This window comes from Melozone crissalis, unplaced genomic scaffold, assembly GCF_028551555.1.
Source record: "Melozone crissalis strain CALT ecotype California unplaced genomic scaffold, PUWL_Pcris_2 ptg000036l_1, whole genome shotgun sequence".
Classification (NCBI taxonomy): Eukaryota; Metazoa; Chordata; class Aves; order Passeriformes; family Passerellidae; genus Melozone; species Melozone crissalis.
The window spans coordinates 19,417,102-19,431,958 of record NW_026535814.1 but is presented as its reverse complement, the minus strand read 5'-3'; the positions used below and the strand labels follow the sequence as shown (position 1 = coordinate 19,431,958).

Sequence of the window (14,857 nt, the reverse complement as noted above, 5' to 3'; positions counted from 1 at the left end):
GATCAGTGTCTGCCCCTCCTCTTCCCCTCACAAAGAAGTTTTAACTACAAGGAGGTCTCCCCTAAGTCTCCTCTTCTCCAGGTTGGAGTAAGAAGTGTTGGTAAATTAAATCCTTGGCAATGAGGTTATGATTTGGTTCAGCTGGGGCAGCGTGTTTAGGATTTTTTTTTTTCCAGTTTCCAAATTCATTTGAAGTAATGAAAGAAAAATCAGCTCTTTGCTAAACATCACCTCTCACAAAAATTTCAGCTGAAAAGTAGTTGGTGACTTTAAAACCAAGCCTTTAAATAGCTAATGGTACAAAAACCACATACCTATTTATGCATACATTCATGCAAATGAAAACTAAGTTGCATTTTCATAAAACTTTACGGAGGCATCAGAGTGAAACACAAAGCAATGTAGGGGAAAAAAAAAGATAAAAAGGTCCCAACAACAATAACAATAATGAAGATAAATCCTTAAAATCTGAGACAAGGTGCAGGAGGCAGGGGTAGAGCCCTACAAACAAAACTAAATCCAGAGCACTGTTTTTCCCCTTCACAAAGTGAAACAAGCTGCTCCTAAAAAAATGCTTCCTTGATTTTCTGGCAATTAGTGTCCTGGAGGATTAGCCTACAATCATCAGCAAGTGTTTGCCTTTCCCAGCCCATGTCACCGTAGAAGTCTGTGTTTATCTACAAGGCCCAGGGGATAATTTATAAGCTGAGTGAGGTCCTGCATACACAGACAAATGTTCCACACTGCTACCCACCCTCCTGTACTAGTTTCCTCCCCATCTACCTCCTATGCCCTGAAATATAGACAGGGCCCTGCCAGGAGCATGAAGAATGAGCTTTGCAGCCTCTGAAGCGAGCACTTGCCCAACGGTTTATGTTGATACAGCAAATAAAGAGGTACTGATATGGTCAACACATCATCAGGCATCAAAAATTAGGTTTCAGGAAGTAACTGAATGCAAAAAATATTTTATCACTGTTCCAGAAACCATCAAAGAGAATGGGATATTTTTTCCCCTCTGAAAACTGTTGCCTACACTCTAATTAAAATATTGCCATTTGTGAGTTTGAGGTTTGCTATACAGGGTTTGCTAGAGATAGTGCTTTGTAAAACCTCTCTGCAATCAAAATCTACAACTTTATTTCTAATCAATGCTACCAGAGCTTTAACAGTGCTCTGGTCCCCTTAAAGTAATTCAACTCAAGTACATCAAAATACAAAAGACTAAGATTAGTAAGAGTGCTTATTTCTAAATTAATTTTCCCCTGATGTGTTAGAGCCTCAAAATGAGAATATTAAGCTTGCATTTGAAAGAATGGGAAGCTAGTCTTTTAAAGAAAAGTAATATGAATCCTCGTCTTGATGGTAAACTGATGATAAAGCTCATGACAATTAATTTGTTAATTTGAAAATTCTAATAAAAGCACCAAACCAAAACAAAGGAAATCAATGAAAGACTTATTTCTAAAAAGAATTTGTAAGTGTGACCAACAGTCCTCACAATGGGGAATACTACAGAACAGCTATATTGATGGATGGATAGGTTTATAGATAAGATAGATCTGTTCTCAAATCTCAAACATTAACAAGACAAGGCTTTGAGACACTATTATTAATTAAAGTTGATGAACATGCCTGTTGAAGGTGAAAAACACTTTTCTTCCTGAGAATTCACCTCTTTTCCTTTCAGGAAACTATCAGGAGTTTCTGGAGCTTCATGGACACAGTTTGAATCTGCCCCAGGTCTAAACCCAGTCATAGGCTGTCCTCAAGATACATTAGAGAGCAAAGTTCCTTGATAATTGAGAACTTGCTTCACTCTGCCACATTTAACATTGGGTGACTTGATTTTATAAAATGTTTATGCTCAAACCAAATTTTGTTTCATCTTTGGAAAAAAATGATCTCCAGATTCAAACTCATCTTTAGCCACAAAGACAGGAGGCCATAAGGACTAAAAAAAGATTGTCAGGGATGAACTTGTCTAGTCTGAATGAGTGCCAAGTGGTAGGGGAAAGGAAGAGACCACCAGCTGGCTGTTATTCCAAGCATAGTCCATCTCACTGGCAATTACTGAACCCTACCAGTGATCCCACCAATGTCAATTTGACCAATTTTAGAATAAGGGGCCATTCATTCCAAGTAATGAATATTGAAACCCGGCCATCGGTTTGTGAACAAATGTCATGAGGAACCCCAATAAAGAATGTCCTTGTGATGGTGTCACTTCAGAACAAAAGCATGCAATGAGCTACCACCCATCCAGGCAGCTACAGTAGGAGACCAAAGGTTGCATGCATTTAGCCAGCAAGGAAAAGCAATATTCTTTAAGAGAGGCATTGCCTGGAGTGGATTCTTATAAAGAAACAGAATTCATGAATAAATAAACCAGATGGGAATAAGCCAGGCTAGGGAATTAACATCTCCTAGTGCAATGAATCCCCAGCCTTGCTTGAGGGTTTTTCTACAAGTAACAAACACAGAAACATTAATGTTGTACCATTGTCAATCATGCCAAGGACTCTGTTTGTGTCCAGGAATTCTGATATGCAACAACGCAGATCAAATCCACCAGGCATTAAGACATTCTCAGATTTCACCAGTTAAGGTACATGTTGACTGACCTGATCTGAGTCTTTCACTTGAGAATTTTTCCCTTTTCTGCAACCACAACTCATAAGCAGTTTTGAATCTCCAATGACTTTTCCCTATAAGAGATAAGGAAGGAAAAACATCAGCACACTCTGAACCACTGAAGACCAAGAGGCTTGTATTTGTGATCAGGAGCAGGGGAAGGAAGGGCAGCCTGTGGACTCTTCCTGTGCTGCTGGGAAGTTCACTTTCACAGAGGGGGAACTGCCAATCTGCCAAGAAGACTTCCCCAAAGGATAATATCCCAACATTAGGGAAGTCACACAGAGGCAGAAGGAAGGCAAGGTGTCTGGAAAACAACACTGGTAAAGCAAAGCTGAAAAGAAATAAATGTTATTTTAACCCATGGTTCTCATACACTTGCATGAACAGGAACATGTCTAGCATACTCACCCCAATACCAAACAGCAGTGACTTGAGGAAAAGCTCATATACCACTTCTTCTGTTCACCTTTACCAAAGTAATGCCTACTTGCTTCTAATGTGCCCAGATTTGGTGAAATAAAGTCCTCAGGAGAGATTTGCTCCCAGTAGAACAATGGGTCCACATCACCCCTGGTAAACCCATGCCAGGAATCCAAGAGCACACTCTCACCTGACACTGCTGGTGCAACTCTGCAATGTCTGTGACATAGACTCATAGAATATTTGGGTTGGAAGGGACCTTAGAGATCACCCTGCTCCACCCCCTGCCATGGGCAGGGACATATTCCCCTTGACCAGGTTGCTCCAAGCTCTGTCTAATCTGGTCTTGGACACTTCCAGGGATTGATGCTCAAACCAACAGAGATTTGCAAAGAAACAGAGTCCACTCAGTCTCCTTTTACCTGTAACCAGCAAGGTTCCTCATGCTAACAGGGTTCTTTTCTGGGGATTATTTGCCACTTTGGTTCTTCACCAAAATATTTTTGTTGCTTATCAAACCTGGACATCTTGATAAATCACCGTGGCAGAAAGGAGCTGAGATTCCAGATGTCAAAATGCTGCTTGAATTTAAACTGCATGGAGTCAAGAAGAGCCAGTGAAGTCCCCACAAATGTATCACAATTACTTGTTTTTTCCAGAGGCATGCACACAAAGACATTGCCTACTTCCAGACTTTTGCTGTCCACAGCTGAAAAATAAACACTCGGCATCTGCTGGGGAACAGAGGGAGAATCTGCTCGTGTGCAGCCATGAACAGTCATGAGATTTCAGCTGGATTAATTTATATAGAAAAGAAGATCCCAACACAGTCAGTGAGTTTAGCCAAGTGGAAGCGCTCTGCCCTAAATGATGAGGAAGGGAAAGGGCACAATTAAAAGGAATTGTAGCCATTGCTCAATGTCAGGGCACAGCAGAGAGATGACCCTTGGTGGCAGGAATTAAAAACAGGCAGATAAACTTTTGGTCACCTTGGGAGAGTCTGCAACCTGCCAGGTGTGGAGAGGTCTCTTACTTGGTGAGCTCAGCATCTCACAAATCTCAGCAAGGTCACATAATGTGCAGAAAATATCTTTTTCTCTCTTTCCAAAACAGAAGCTGGGAAAAAACTATGACACTGAAAAGGTTGTACCGATACCTAATCTGATAACTACCCAAAATTCCTCATGTTTGGGCTGCTGATTACAAACTGGCAGACTCTGAGGTTTTCAGGGGACTACTTCCAACTGGCCTCCTCTGCCTGTGACTCCCATCTGTCAAAGGTGTTTCACTCTTGCCCCATTACTACAATCCTTCAACAACTGGTCTGTAATCTATTAAAGTATTTTTTTTCCTCAGAAAGAAGTCCTTAAACTGTAAGTTAAAGCAAGTGTATTAAAACGCTGTGTTAGAGACAGGAAACTGAGAGGGGAGAGACCCCTTTGTCTAACCACAGAGTATCTTCTAGACACCCCTCAGCATATGAGACAAGTTGGAACTATAAAAAGAACTGGGAAAGACTCACACATTTCCCAAAAGGCCACTGGATGCCTTGAGGTGGCTATAGCATAAACATACACTTGTGGTAAGGAAACTATACCCACATATGTCTCATTGGTGCTCAGCTTGTCCCACTGACCACTGCAAAGTTGTTATGTCAAATAAAATAATCCAACCCTCCTCTAATCACAAGCCAGGGGAAAAAAATTCCCACTTTTATACCCTTCTATGGGTCTAATGCCACCTGAGCTCATGGCAAACCATGGCCATGTTCTCCTGCCCAAACAGAAGTATCACCAGTTTTATTTCACAGAGAGAAATTACAAGATGTTGCCCATACCCACATGGAAAATCAAGAGTACAAGGAAAATATGAACCCAAAACCTGAAGAGCTTTTTCCTTTTCCTCTGACGCTACAAGAATGAAGGGGCTCTTCAATTCCCTAAAAGAACCCAAATGAAAGCAATACACTGGATAAATAATCCCACCTCCGTTTCCAGCTGCAGACGCACCTCTCTTAATGTGCTCTGGATGAATGAGCTACTACCTCCACCTTATTCTAAGAGAACTCCTTATGAGCAGATGATTAATTTGCAGATAGGTGTCTAACATTAGGCAGCTAAGTTGAAAGGCAAAAGGGAAAAAAAAAAAAGCATATGGACAACATTTGCAGCCAGTCGCAACTCTGTTCCAGAGCAGATGGAGGCCTTGTCATTCAGGGGTTTCCTCACATACACCAGGCAGTTCAGTGGGGATAGGGAAAGGGGCTTCTGTTTGGATGCTTCTGTCTGGAACGAGATTAGAGGAAAGCATGCTTTTCCACAGCACACGCCTTGTGTTACATTAAACATGCATGTGCAACTTCAGCTTTTATTCAGCGATCTGAAACAGAGCCCTACAGGGTGCTAAGGGTTAGGGAGTTTTTGTTTGTTTATCTGTATGTCATTTTACAGTTTCAAGTGCCCAAGGAGTTCATTAAGAAATTAAAACACCTCGCTGGGGCTATCCTACTGTGGTTGTTGCCTCCCAATATTTCCCTCCTTTCTTCGTCCAGCAGTGCTTGATGCTCACAGGGGAAAGAGAGAACACCAAAAAGAGAGGAGCCTCATCTGACTGGGTATAGATGTTTGGTCTTAATTCATTGAGAATAATTTCTATGTTTCCTGGCTTTTTGATAACATGAGGTGCTATTGTTAAGAAGCAGGTAGGCACAAGGTTTTCCAACAGGAAAGATTGCTTTGCCTTCTGCTGACTCACATCCACTGCCAAACATCACCCTTCCCAAGGCAAAAGAGCAAGAAGGCTCCTTGACATATGTCCCATTATCCACCTCTTACAGGGAATCTGGCTGGCCTCACCCACCTCCTTGCACCATGGGCTCCAGCAGTTGGCCAAAGTTTGCAGAAAAATAAAAAAAAACCCGTAATAATAGTAACAGGCTTAATTATCTCAGCTGCACGGGTGACAGGAGCTGAGCAGTTGCCAGTTTTAACAGCCTGTGGTCGAGAAAAACTGAACTGCATCACCCAGAAGTCAAATGAGGGTCGGTCACAACTCGTTTCACGCCAGCAGCTCCAGGGGAGGCGCAGGGCACGCACAAATCACGGCGGCGTTGCCCAGAGCCATCCCGTGTGGAGCTGCCAACCCCGCTTAAAGGAGTCAGACACGAGGCACATGGCACCAGCCGGCCTCCAGGGAGCTGCCAGGCTCTCTGCTCTGGAGTTGCTGGCTGGCACTGACAGTAGGATCCTGTCTTCCAAGCCTGTGGCTGGAAAGCTCAGCCCCAGAGGTGGGCTTGGCTTAGCACTGTGCCATGCACCTTGCAGAAGCTGACAGGTCCAGCTGGGCTCTAACCTGCTTGGTTTTCATTAGCCTTTCTCTCTTTTGAGCAACGGCAATCGAAAATACTGGAAGCAGCTTTTTCCCTAGGGAGCTGGCACAACCACTCAGAGGGTGGTCGGGCACTGGAACCACCCCAGAGGCCTCAGGGCCTCAAGGCCTCTGGCAGAGTCCAAAAAGCATTTGGACAAGGTTCTTAGGCACACAGTACGATCCTTGGGGCTGTCCTGTGCAGGGCCAGGACTTGGACTCGATGATCTTTGTGAGTCCCTTCCAACAGGGCATGTCATTCTTTGAGCCTATGTATAGCACTGCAACAGCAAACTCTAAAAATCCCCCTGGCTGCATAAATACCATTAGGAAGAACAACACATTCAGTGTTTGTTATGCTTTTTTTGCTGTTCTGTCAGGGTGATCCACACATTTTGAAGAACCAGTACCCAAGTGCCTACAGTGGTAGAGTGGGAGAGAAGGGGGGAAAGGAAGGGAAACAAGAACTGAATCCAAGGTGGAGGCAAGCAGCAGTACAACAGACAGCTGGTGTTTGGGTGGTGGTAAATCACCCTGAAATGAGCCTCTTCCCTCAGCTCAATGAGGCCTAAACAACAAAGGAAGGCACAGCTTGCAGCCGGACAGCCTGCTAGCCAACCACAGACACACATGACAGCTTCATTCAGGAGCCCGGAGTCAATACAAAAGCTCCGAAATCAATCCGACATCCTGCGACCTCAAACAATGCGCCAAATCTTCTCAGAATTGGAGCCCCAAATGAGGGGGAGCAGCATTCAAGGGAGATCAAAACGCAGGGCTGGCATTGAAAGGGACTAAAAAGGAGAAGAATGTTCCCAGTTTATTAATGGTGAGGTCTGGCCGGCTGCATCCCAGCCACCATAGGTTACGTTCATTAAAGGGCAGCGCTTTGCACGTATTATGCAGAGCGCCTGGAGAGTATGTGTTGTGTGCGTGTGTCCGCCAGCGTGCCCCTCACTTGCTAGAGATCAGGATGTGCCTTTCTGCTTAGCACTGTTGTCTCCATCAGAAATTCCTCCTGTGTGAACTGCAAACGGAGTTTTTTCCCACTTGAGCGACTGTATGGGCACAGACGTGCACACGTACGCACGCTCTCTCTCATCCCTGAGCCTGAAAAGCATAAAGGAACTCAGACAGACTCTTTCCAACTTAAAAAAAAAAAAAAAAAGGACAGAAAAAAAAAAAAAAAAGACAACATTTCACATCCCCTTCCCTCCTGGCCATACTTTCAGCTCATACACACAAAATCTATTACAAAAGACCAAAGCATTATGTGATTGTCACTACTGCTGATGGAGTTGATTGCTCCATAAACCCCACTCCTAACATGCCATAAAAGACCTCGTCCCACAGCACAACAAATCCACAAAGGAGAGCAAAGGGAAAAAAAAAAAGAGAATCTGCTTCAGTCCCTGGAGTTGTCCCCTCCGGGCAGGATTGCCCCTGCTGGGGTAGTTTCACTTGCAGAATCTGTCTCGCAGCACTACACAAAAATGGCACCCTTCCCCCTTCGGCAACAAAAAGGCCAAGTAAATCCTTTTTATCAGCTTCCCTTTGAAGGCAGGTGGAAAAGTATAATATAGACATACATGGGGAAAAAAAAAATACCATTTGCAAAAGTACTGTTTGGATTTGTCTGTCCTAATTATCTTTTTTTCAGCTGCCACATTTAAAAGAATCAGACCTTGAAAGTTTTCTCCTTCTCAGATGCACAGCCCAAGATGAAGGGCTTGCTAGGGGAGGTCAGACTTGAAAAATATTTCTTTTTTGGTGCTGAAATGTGAGTAGATGAAGAGAAAGGACTGAAATTTTCAAGGCTGTCTACGGGTCTTGATGAACACTTCCCATGAGTTTTTACTGAAGACATGTCAAAGCCTAATCACCTTTGCTTTACATGTGTCACACTGATCTGATATTCAGAACAGACATGGCTCAGGAAGCGAGCAAGCTTTCTCAAATTTGGAGAATCTTAGACAAACAGAAACTGCTCCATAGGATGCAGCATGTCCCATATATTTTATCTCAAAATTAGAGGGGAAAAATTAGAAAAATTGTGCAGGCTCCATCTCTGGAAGTGTTCAAGCCCAGGTTGGATGGGGCTGTGAGCAACCCCAGTGGAAGGTGTGGAAGGTGCCCTGCCTGTGGCAGGAGGTTGAAACCAGATGATCTTTAAGGTCCCTTCCAACCCAAATTGTTCTATGATTCAATTAAATCAATGTCAAGGGTCCACAAAATATCTTTATGCTTATTCACACTTTATTCACACTGTCGCAAGTCTACACTGTTATTGTGACCCCTCTGGAGTCTTTGAAGACCACAAGTATGACCTCTGTCCCCTCCTTTGAGAAGATATCCCAAATTTTACTTTGTGGCAATGTCATACAGATGCCAGAGGGCAACTGGGCAAAGACAAATGTAGCAGATGCAAACAAACTTTTTTGAGGTAGGATGGAAGGTCACCTCTAAGGGCAAGACAAGATGGGGTGTTGTCCCAGGTAAGAAGACTGGAGCAGTTCTCACCTGGTTTACCAAAAGTAAGTCAAAAACCCTCTCCAGTAGCATTTGTAGAAAGAGGAAAACTGCAAGCAGAGTGGGTAAGTGCCCAAATACGTGTGAGATGAATGGTAGGAAATGATGGAGGCTGCAACAATTACTGGCACTGCAGATGAAACAGAGTCTGCAGGGATCAAATGGAAAAAGATTCAAAATTAGGGGTTTTTTTGTGAGGGTAATAAAAATGAAAACTTTTTTTTTTCAGATAACTAGTGGGTCAAAATGTGCAGTTTTCAAATTCAGGAAAACAGCTTTTATTTGGATGAACTGCCTTTTTTGTTTTGTTTTATTTTATCTTGCCTGCTTTAAACTCTGCTATTTAAATAATTTAACAATCTATCTTAAATATTTCACCAATAAATCACAGGCTTGTGTTTCTATTTCATGTTAAAACTAATCAGTGAAGGAGTGCCTGAGCTGTAAGTTAAAATTCTGCTCCACCAAGCCAGTGATGCATAATCATTTCTCTGCAGAATCTCTAGTGAATAAAAACTTCTCTGCAGAATTAAAGCCATATAAAAAGTTCTTTGTGCGGGCTTAGTGTGCAACTGCTGCCCAGGATCATCTGCACCCTGCCAACAGAATCAGGATTTCCAGAGCTAATTGGTGCGTGGAGTTTTCCCACCCTGGCAAGCACAAGCATGGAGCTCACAGCTGAATCTCAGACATGGGGATACCCACCACTCAGAATGCTGATAACACGCTCAGAGCTCCAAATGGTCCATGTGTGTGATGATTGTTTTGGGATCCCATGCTTGTTCTCATCAAAGAGGAGCAAATAAGAGCAAATTATGATGTTGTTGGCCAAAATGGGTATTTTCTTAAGAAAACCTCTAGAATTAAGGTGTTGAGAACACGTACCAAGGAACACAAAACACACTAAGCATCTGCAGGAGTAAGACTTCTCAAGTTCCTACCATTGTAAACTACATTTCAATGAAGCTGAGATTCAAAAGCAACACATTTACAAAAAGTAAGAAAAGTACACCTACCTCTCCTCACTCTCTACCAAAGTCTGAGTACATCAAAACAAAAACAAGAACCCTCACATATTTATAATTTAGTGTAATTCCCTCTAATTTTCTTCCTAAATCATTCAGGACACATTTAAGGCAAGACTCCCTTCGGTCTTAGTCCACAAAATCCAAAATGCATGAACGATATGAATAGATAGCCAGAAACTGATAGCTTGCACATTGAATCCATAAAGCAAATTGAGACAGAGAAAAAAGAAGGCCAAAACAGAAGAAAAGGGAAAAGGGGAATCACTGTCAACTACATTGTTATTAAGCTGCCGTTAATTTTGTTTTGTTTCAGCTTTTTATTTTGTTTTGTTTCAAAACTTAAGAAGTTATGCATTTGCTTCAAAGGACTGTTTAGTGGGTGATCTCACTTTGAGGCCCATAGGAGCAAAACATACACAATCCTATTTGCAAAGGAAAAAAAATCATCTGGGCAGCACGACTCCTCTTGTGCAGCTGGGCAAAAAAACACCCTCCACATCCCAGGTCCTAAACCTGGCTGGAGCTTGCCTGGGACAGGGGGAGTGAGATGGAAATCGGAGACATGTCCTCCTCCTCCTCCTCCTTGTTTGGAGGCAGACATCCCCATCTCTCCTTCCCATGTGCAGCCAACAAGACTTCCTGCACCAACTGACTCGGAAACAGCTAATTTACTGCTTTGTGTCAGGAATGCAGCCAAGGTTTCAGTCCCCTGTGCCCCGGACTCCTCTCAGCTGGGCTGCTTCATCTCAAAAAGGGTCTTCCCTTCCTCCTGCCCCTCCCCTGCAACACACACTCCTCCTCCTCTTCTGCTTTTGTAACTTATCTCCCTGCAAGCCACTTCCCAACAGGAGTTGAAATTAAACAGGCTGCCCATATGCCATGGCTCACTTGTTGTCTGTTCCCCTCACTGCCATCTGGCCTATTTGCTCAGCCAAAGAGAAAAACAAAAATAGTGGGGGAAAAAAAAAAAAAAAGAAAAAAGAAAAAAAGAAGAAAATAAAATAAAAGACAGGAAAAAGGGGTGGGGGGGATAAGGAAAAGAAAAAAAAGATAAATCCAGACACAATGAAGACGATGAGGGAGGTGATGATGCTGTCTCTCACATCTGGTCCTTGGCCAGGCTCCCAGATAGATCAGTAATGGAGAGCAGTAGAACCAGTGACAATTAACCCAAACACAGTCCTGTTTATTTAACCTGTTCACAGAGATCAGCCCATGTGCTGCTCCCCTGGCAAGGAGGCACCACACTCCAGCAAGGAGATTCCCACTGAGAGACTTCCAGCCAGAGGAGGAAAAGGGAGATCCTCATCTCCTGAACTGGGCTGGCAGGATGACTGCGATGCTGGGCTAAGATTTCCTTTAACTCTCCAAGTCACCTTATTTTATCCTAGAGTAGCACAGGCTAGAGCAAGGAGAGGTGTGACTATGAGGGGGAGAAAAGTTGCATTGGATTTTGATGCACCTTCACTTCCCAAGCTCCTGACCCTGCCAAACCAGAGGAAAAGAAATAAAGAAAGTTGCAATTAAGACATAAATAAAACACACCATTATTTCCACACTGCATCTTTTAAAAAAATCATCCCTGGAAAGTGCAGACAGCAGAGATTTTTGGTTTTTTTCTTTTTGAAAAGGGAAAAAGAAAAGAGGCTGGCTCAAGGAACTGCATGGCTCGCCATCACAAAACATTGTGGCAGGGTGGGAGTAAGTCTGTGGGCAAAACAGAAGTTATGTTTGTTTTTCAAGCTGAAATGAAAACTTCAAGGTTAAAAAAAAAAATAGATTAGCCTGAGAAATAGTTTTCTAAACCAGACAACTACAAAGCTGTTTAAACAGCAGAGTAAAAAGAGAAAACTACTTTTTCAACATCTTTTACTGATTTTTTGTTTTTCTTTTTTTTTTTTTTTTTAACTTGCAGTGAGACCTTGCATACCTGTGCAGATGGGTGCCAAAAGCCATAGGGTTGGTTCTCTGGAGGCAAACCCCACTGAGCCATGAGATGATGATAATTACCACCAGAGCTGCATGAGATCATGCAGGGCAATCCCCTGCAGGGAGAGGCAGCTGGGGAGGAAGAGCAGAGCTCCTCTTTCCAGGGGTTGTGTCTGGGCACAGATGCTGCCCAGAGGAAAAGGTGTTGCACAGACTGCTAGGGAAGGAGTGTCGGATTCCCAGCTGAGATCCCACAAAGGAGCACCTGGATTAGCTGTGCGCCTGCATCTGAGTCTTTCCCAAACACAGAGCAGAGATGATCCTCCTGAAGGCTGCACCTTCTGATTCAAGGTTGTGTTTTTCCATTGACCCAACAACAGAACAAAATAGAAGAAATGGAATGCTTTACTCATGATCATTCCTCTGCTTGCAAGCACTGATCTACATGAACATTGTCAGTCTTAGGATCCCTGTTTATCAACACCTGCATCTGTATGTGTAGGGAAGCAACATGCAGAGTGTGGCAAGGGTTGCTCCAAAGGAAAGGTTGCATTGAGTTTTCCAGCTGTTGGTATTGTGATCCCTAATAAAGAATCAAAAAATCATAGAATGTTCTGAGTTGGAAGGGACCAACCACAAGGATCATCACGTCCAACTCCTGGACCTTCCCAGAACAACGACAAGATTCACCCCAAGATTCACACCATGTGCCTGGTACTAGAGAATGACTCTTCCCCCACCCAAACAACCCACTTGCAGTGGTCAGAAAGAAGGAACTACTTTGTGAATGCAAAATACTTTGTAACAGGGGAAACAGAAACCAGTAGTTCATGTAAAACTGAAACACAGCAGCCTTTCCATCTTTAACGCTTACTGCAGTCACTGCAGTAAGGGGTCTCCATATTTGGGAACCTATTAAAGCAGGAACAGACAGGCAGAAGTCCTGTGAGGGGACAAATTTCACCACAGGTTTTGGCTGACATCACCAGCCCATCCTTGCACTGCTGTTGTAGTTTATGATCTCACCATGAAGCACCTCTGTGGAGTCATTCCCTCCTATCTCACTGCAACCCATCCATTACCCTCTGCCTAATTACTTCCACAGCGCTGCTGCAACAGAGATATTTCCTACAGCTGAGCACTTGTATTCCCAAGAGCTGGCACCTGCCAGGTCAAGTTCCTCAGTCTTTACATTTGATGTTTACTCCTGCAGGAAAGTGTTCCAGAGAACAGAAAAGCACATCAAGATGGCAATCAATCTGATTCCCCCATTTGGATATTCCTTTAAACAAAAAGGGACTTGCTAAAGATCGTATTGCATTATTCTACAGAAATAGGGTGGAAGGAAAGAGGAATTGTGCTGACTACAATCTGTCCAACACTCCATTAAATCAGAATTCTCTCATTAGGGATAACAATGAACTGCAATAAAATCAATGGGAAGGCGGTGCAGCATGGAAAACTGGGAAGGGGAGGGTTATTTTTTCTTGTACTTTCATTTTGAGATGTGGGAGCTGGGAGCAATCAACACCGAGCTAACAGCATCCAAGTTGACTCCTGAACACTGCATCCCCTTTGAGGTCACAGTTTTCCACAAAACCAACTAATTCATCCTGTGAAGGGAATGAGGACCTTGGGCATTTTGTAGCCCACAGGGAGAGCCCCAGAAGATCCTCTAATGTGCTCACTCACAGGATGTCACTTGTGGCAGGTCAAGGAGCAGCAAGTACCAACTTTCACCTCTCTAACTGGAGATTCTGAGCATGAAGCCCTCCCAGAAGCACATCATTTCACATTTCATTTACACTCTGTAGAAAGGTTTCAAAATACTCTGCATCTGTATGTTGTGATAAGAGAAGATGTTGTCCTCCCATGACTATTGGTGTGACACTGAGAAATTTTGGAGTCCTTGACTCGCCTTCCCTCTGAGAGGTTTTTGTATTTAAAAATCACTTATTTCACTGTCTCTGATTCCTTCCCTTCTCCCATGTTTAATGACAAGAAATCTTTTCATTATAGGAGGACCTGAGAGTAGTTTTTCAAACAAATAGTAGGATCATCTCTAAACTACCACATCTGAGGTGTTCAGCTGTGACTCCTTTATTTATACAACACCTTCAAAGTTCTCCCATCCAAATATTGGACTATTACAGGCATATGGAATCCATCTAGACCTGGATAATTCACCTCCAGCACCTACAAGACCACTGGTGGTGAAATTTAAGGGACCATGTTTGCCAACCTTGGCCTCACAAGGACCAAAGGACAATTGTCACCTCTAAAGAGGAGCTCCCCCAGTGCCACATCATTCCTAAACCTGTGGGCAAATGGGACAACACACTCAGGGACTACTTCTGGGACAAGCTGCCACTCACTGGCCAAGGAAGCTCAACCACATAATCTGTATGAAGGGTCAGAGATATGAGAGGAGTCTGAAGCCTCTGTGGTGAGCCATGACAGGACCCCTGAGAACTGAATGAAGCTGTGTCAGGGGAGGCTTAGGTTGGATATCAGGAAAAGGTTCTTTCCCCAGAGGGTTGAACAAGCTCCACAGGGCAGTGGTCACAGCACCAGCCTGGCAGAGTTCAGGACGTATTTGGACAATGGCACATGTTGTGATTTTTGGGGGTGATCTGTGCAGGGCCAGGAGCTGGACTCAATGACCCTTGTGGATCCCTCCCACTTCAGGATATTCTATGATTCTATGAAGACCTGAGTCTCTTTATCCTGACAGTCCCACATCTCCCTGCCACAAAGCCTATGGGTGTTAGTGCAAGGCTGACAGGCTTGTCTTAACTAGTGGGTCTTATCAGATTCTCAATTTTAGGGGTGCTTTAAGGCCATGTGCCACCCCCAACTTCCCGTATCAGCTGTCTCAGCATCTGTCTTGGAAGTTCAAAAAAAACCCCAAAGCTCTGAGTCACAGTGGGCCGCAAAGCCACTGTGTA

The 14,857-nt window shown here is 43.6% G+C and overlaps 1 protein-coding gene across 3 annotated transcripts in view; it reads right to left on the bottom strand.

Annotated features, from left to right (window-relative positions):
• Positions 1–14,857, bottom strand: part of SETBP1 (SET binding protein 1) — a 269,604-nt gene that overhangs the window by 216,192 nt on the left and 38,555 nt on the right. The window contains exon 3 of one of the 3 annotated variants that reach the window (XM_054283286.1): positions 2,625–2,708. The exons of the other annotated variants lie outside the window; for them this stretch is intronic. Coding sequence (XP_054139261.1) covers positions 2,625–2,708 — 84 coding nt within the window. The remainder of the gene's footprint in view (positions 1–2,624; positions 2,709–14,857) is intronic. 3 annotated transcript variants of the gene reach the window in all.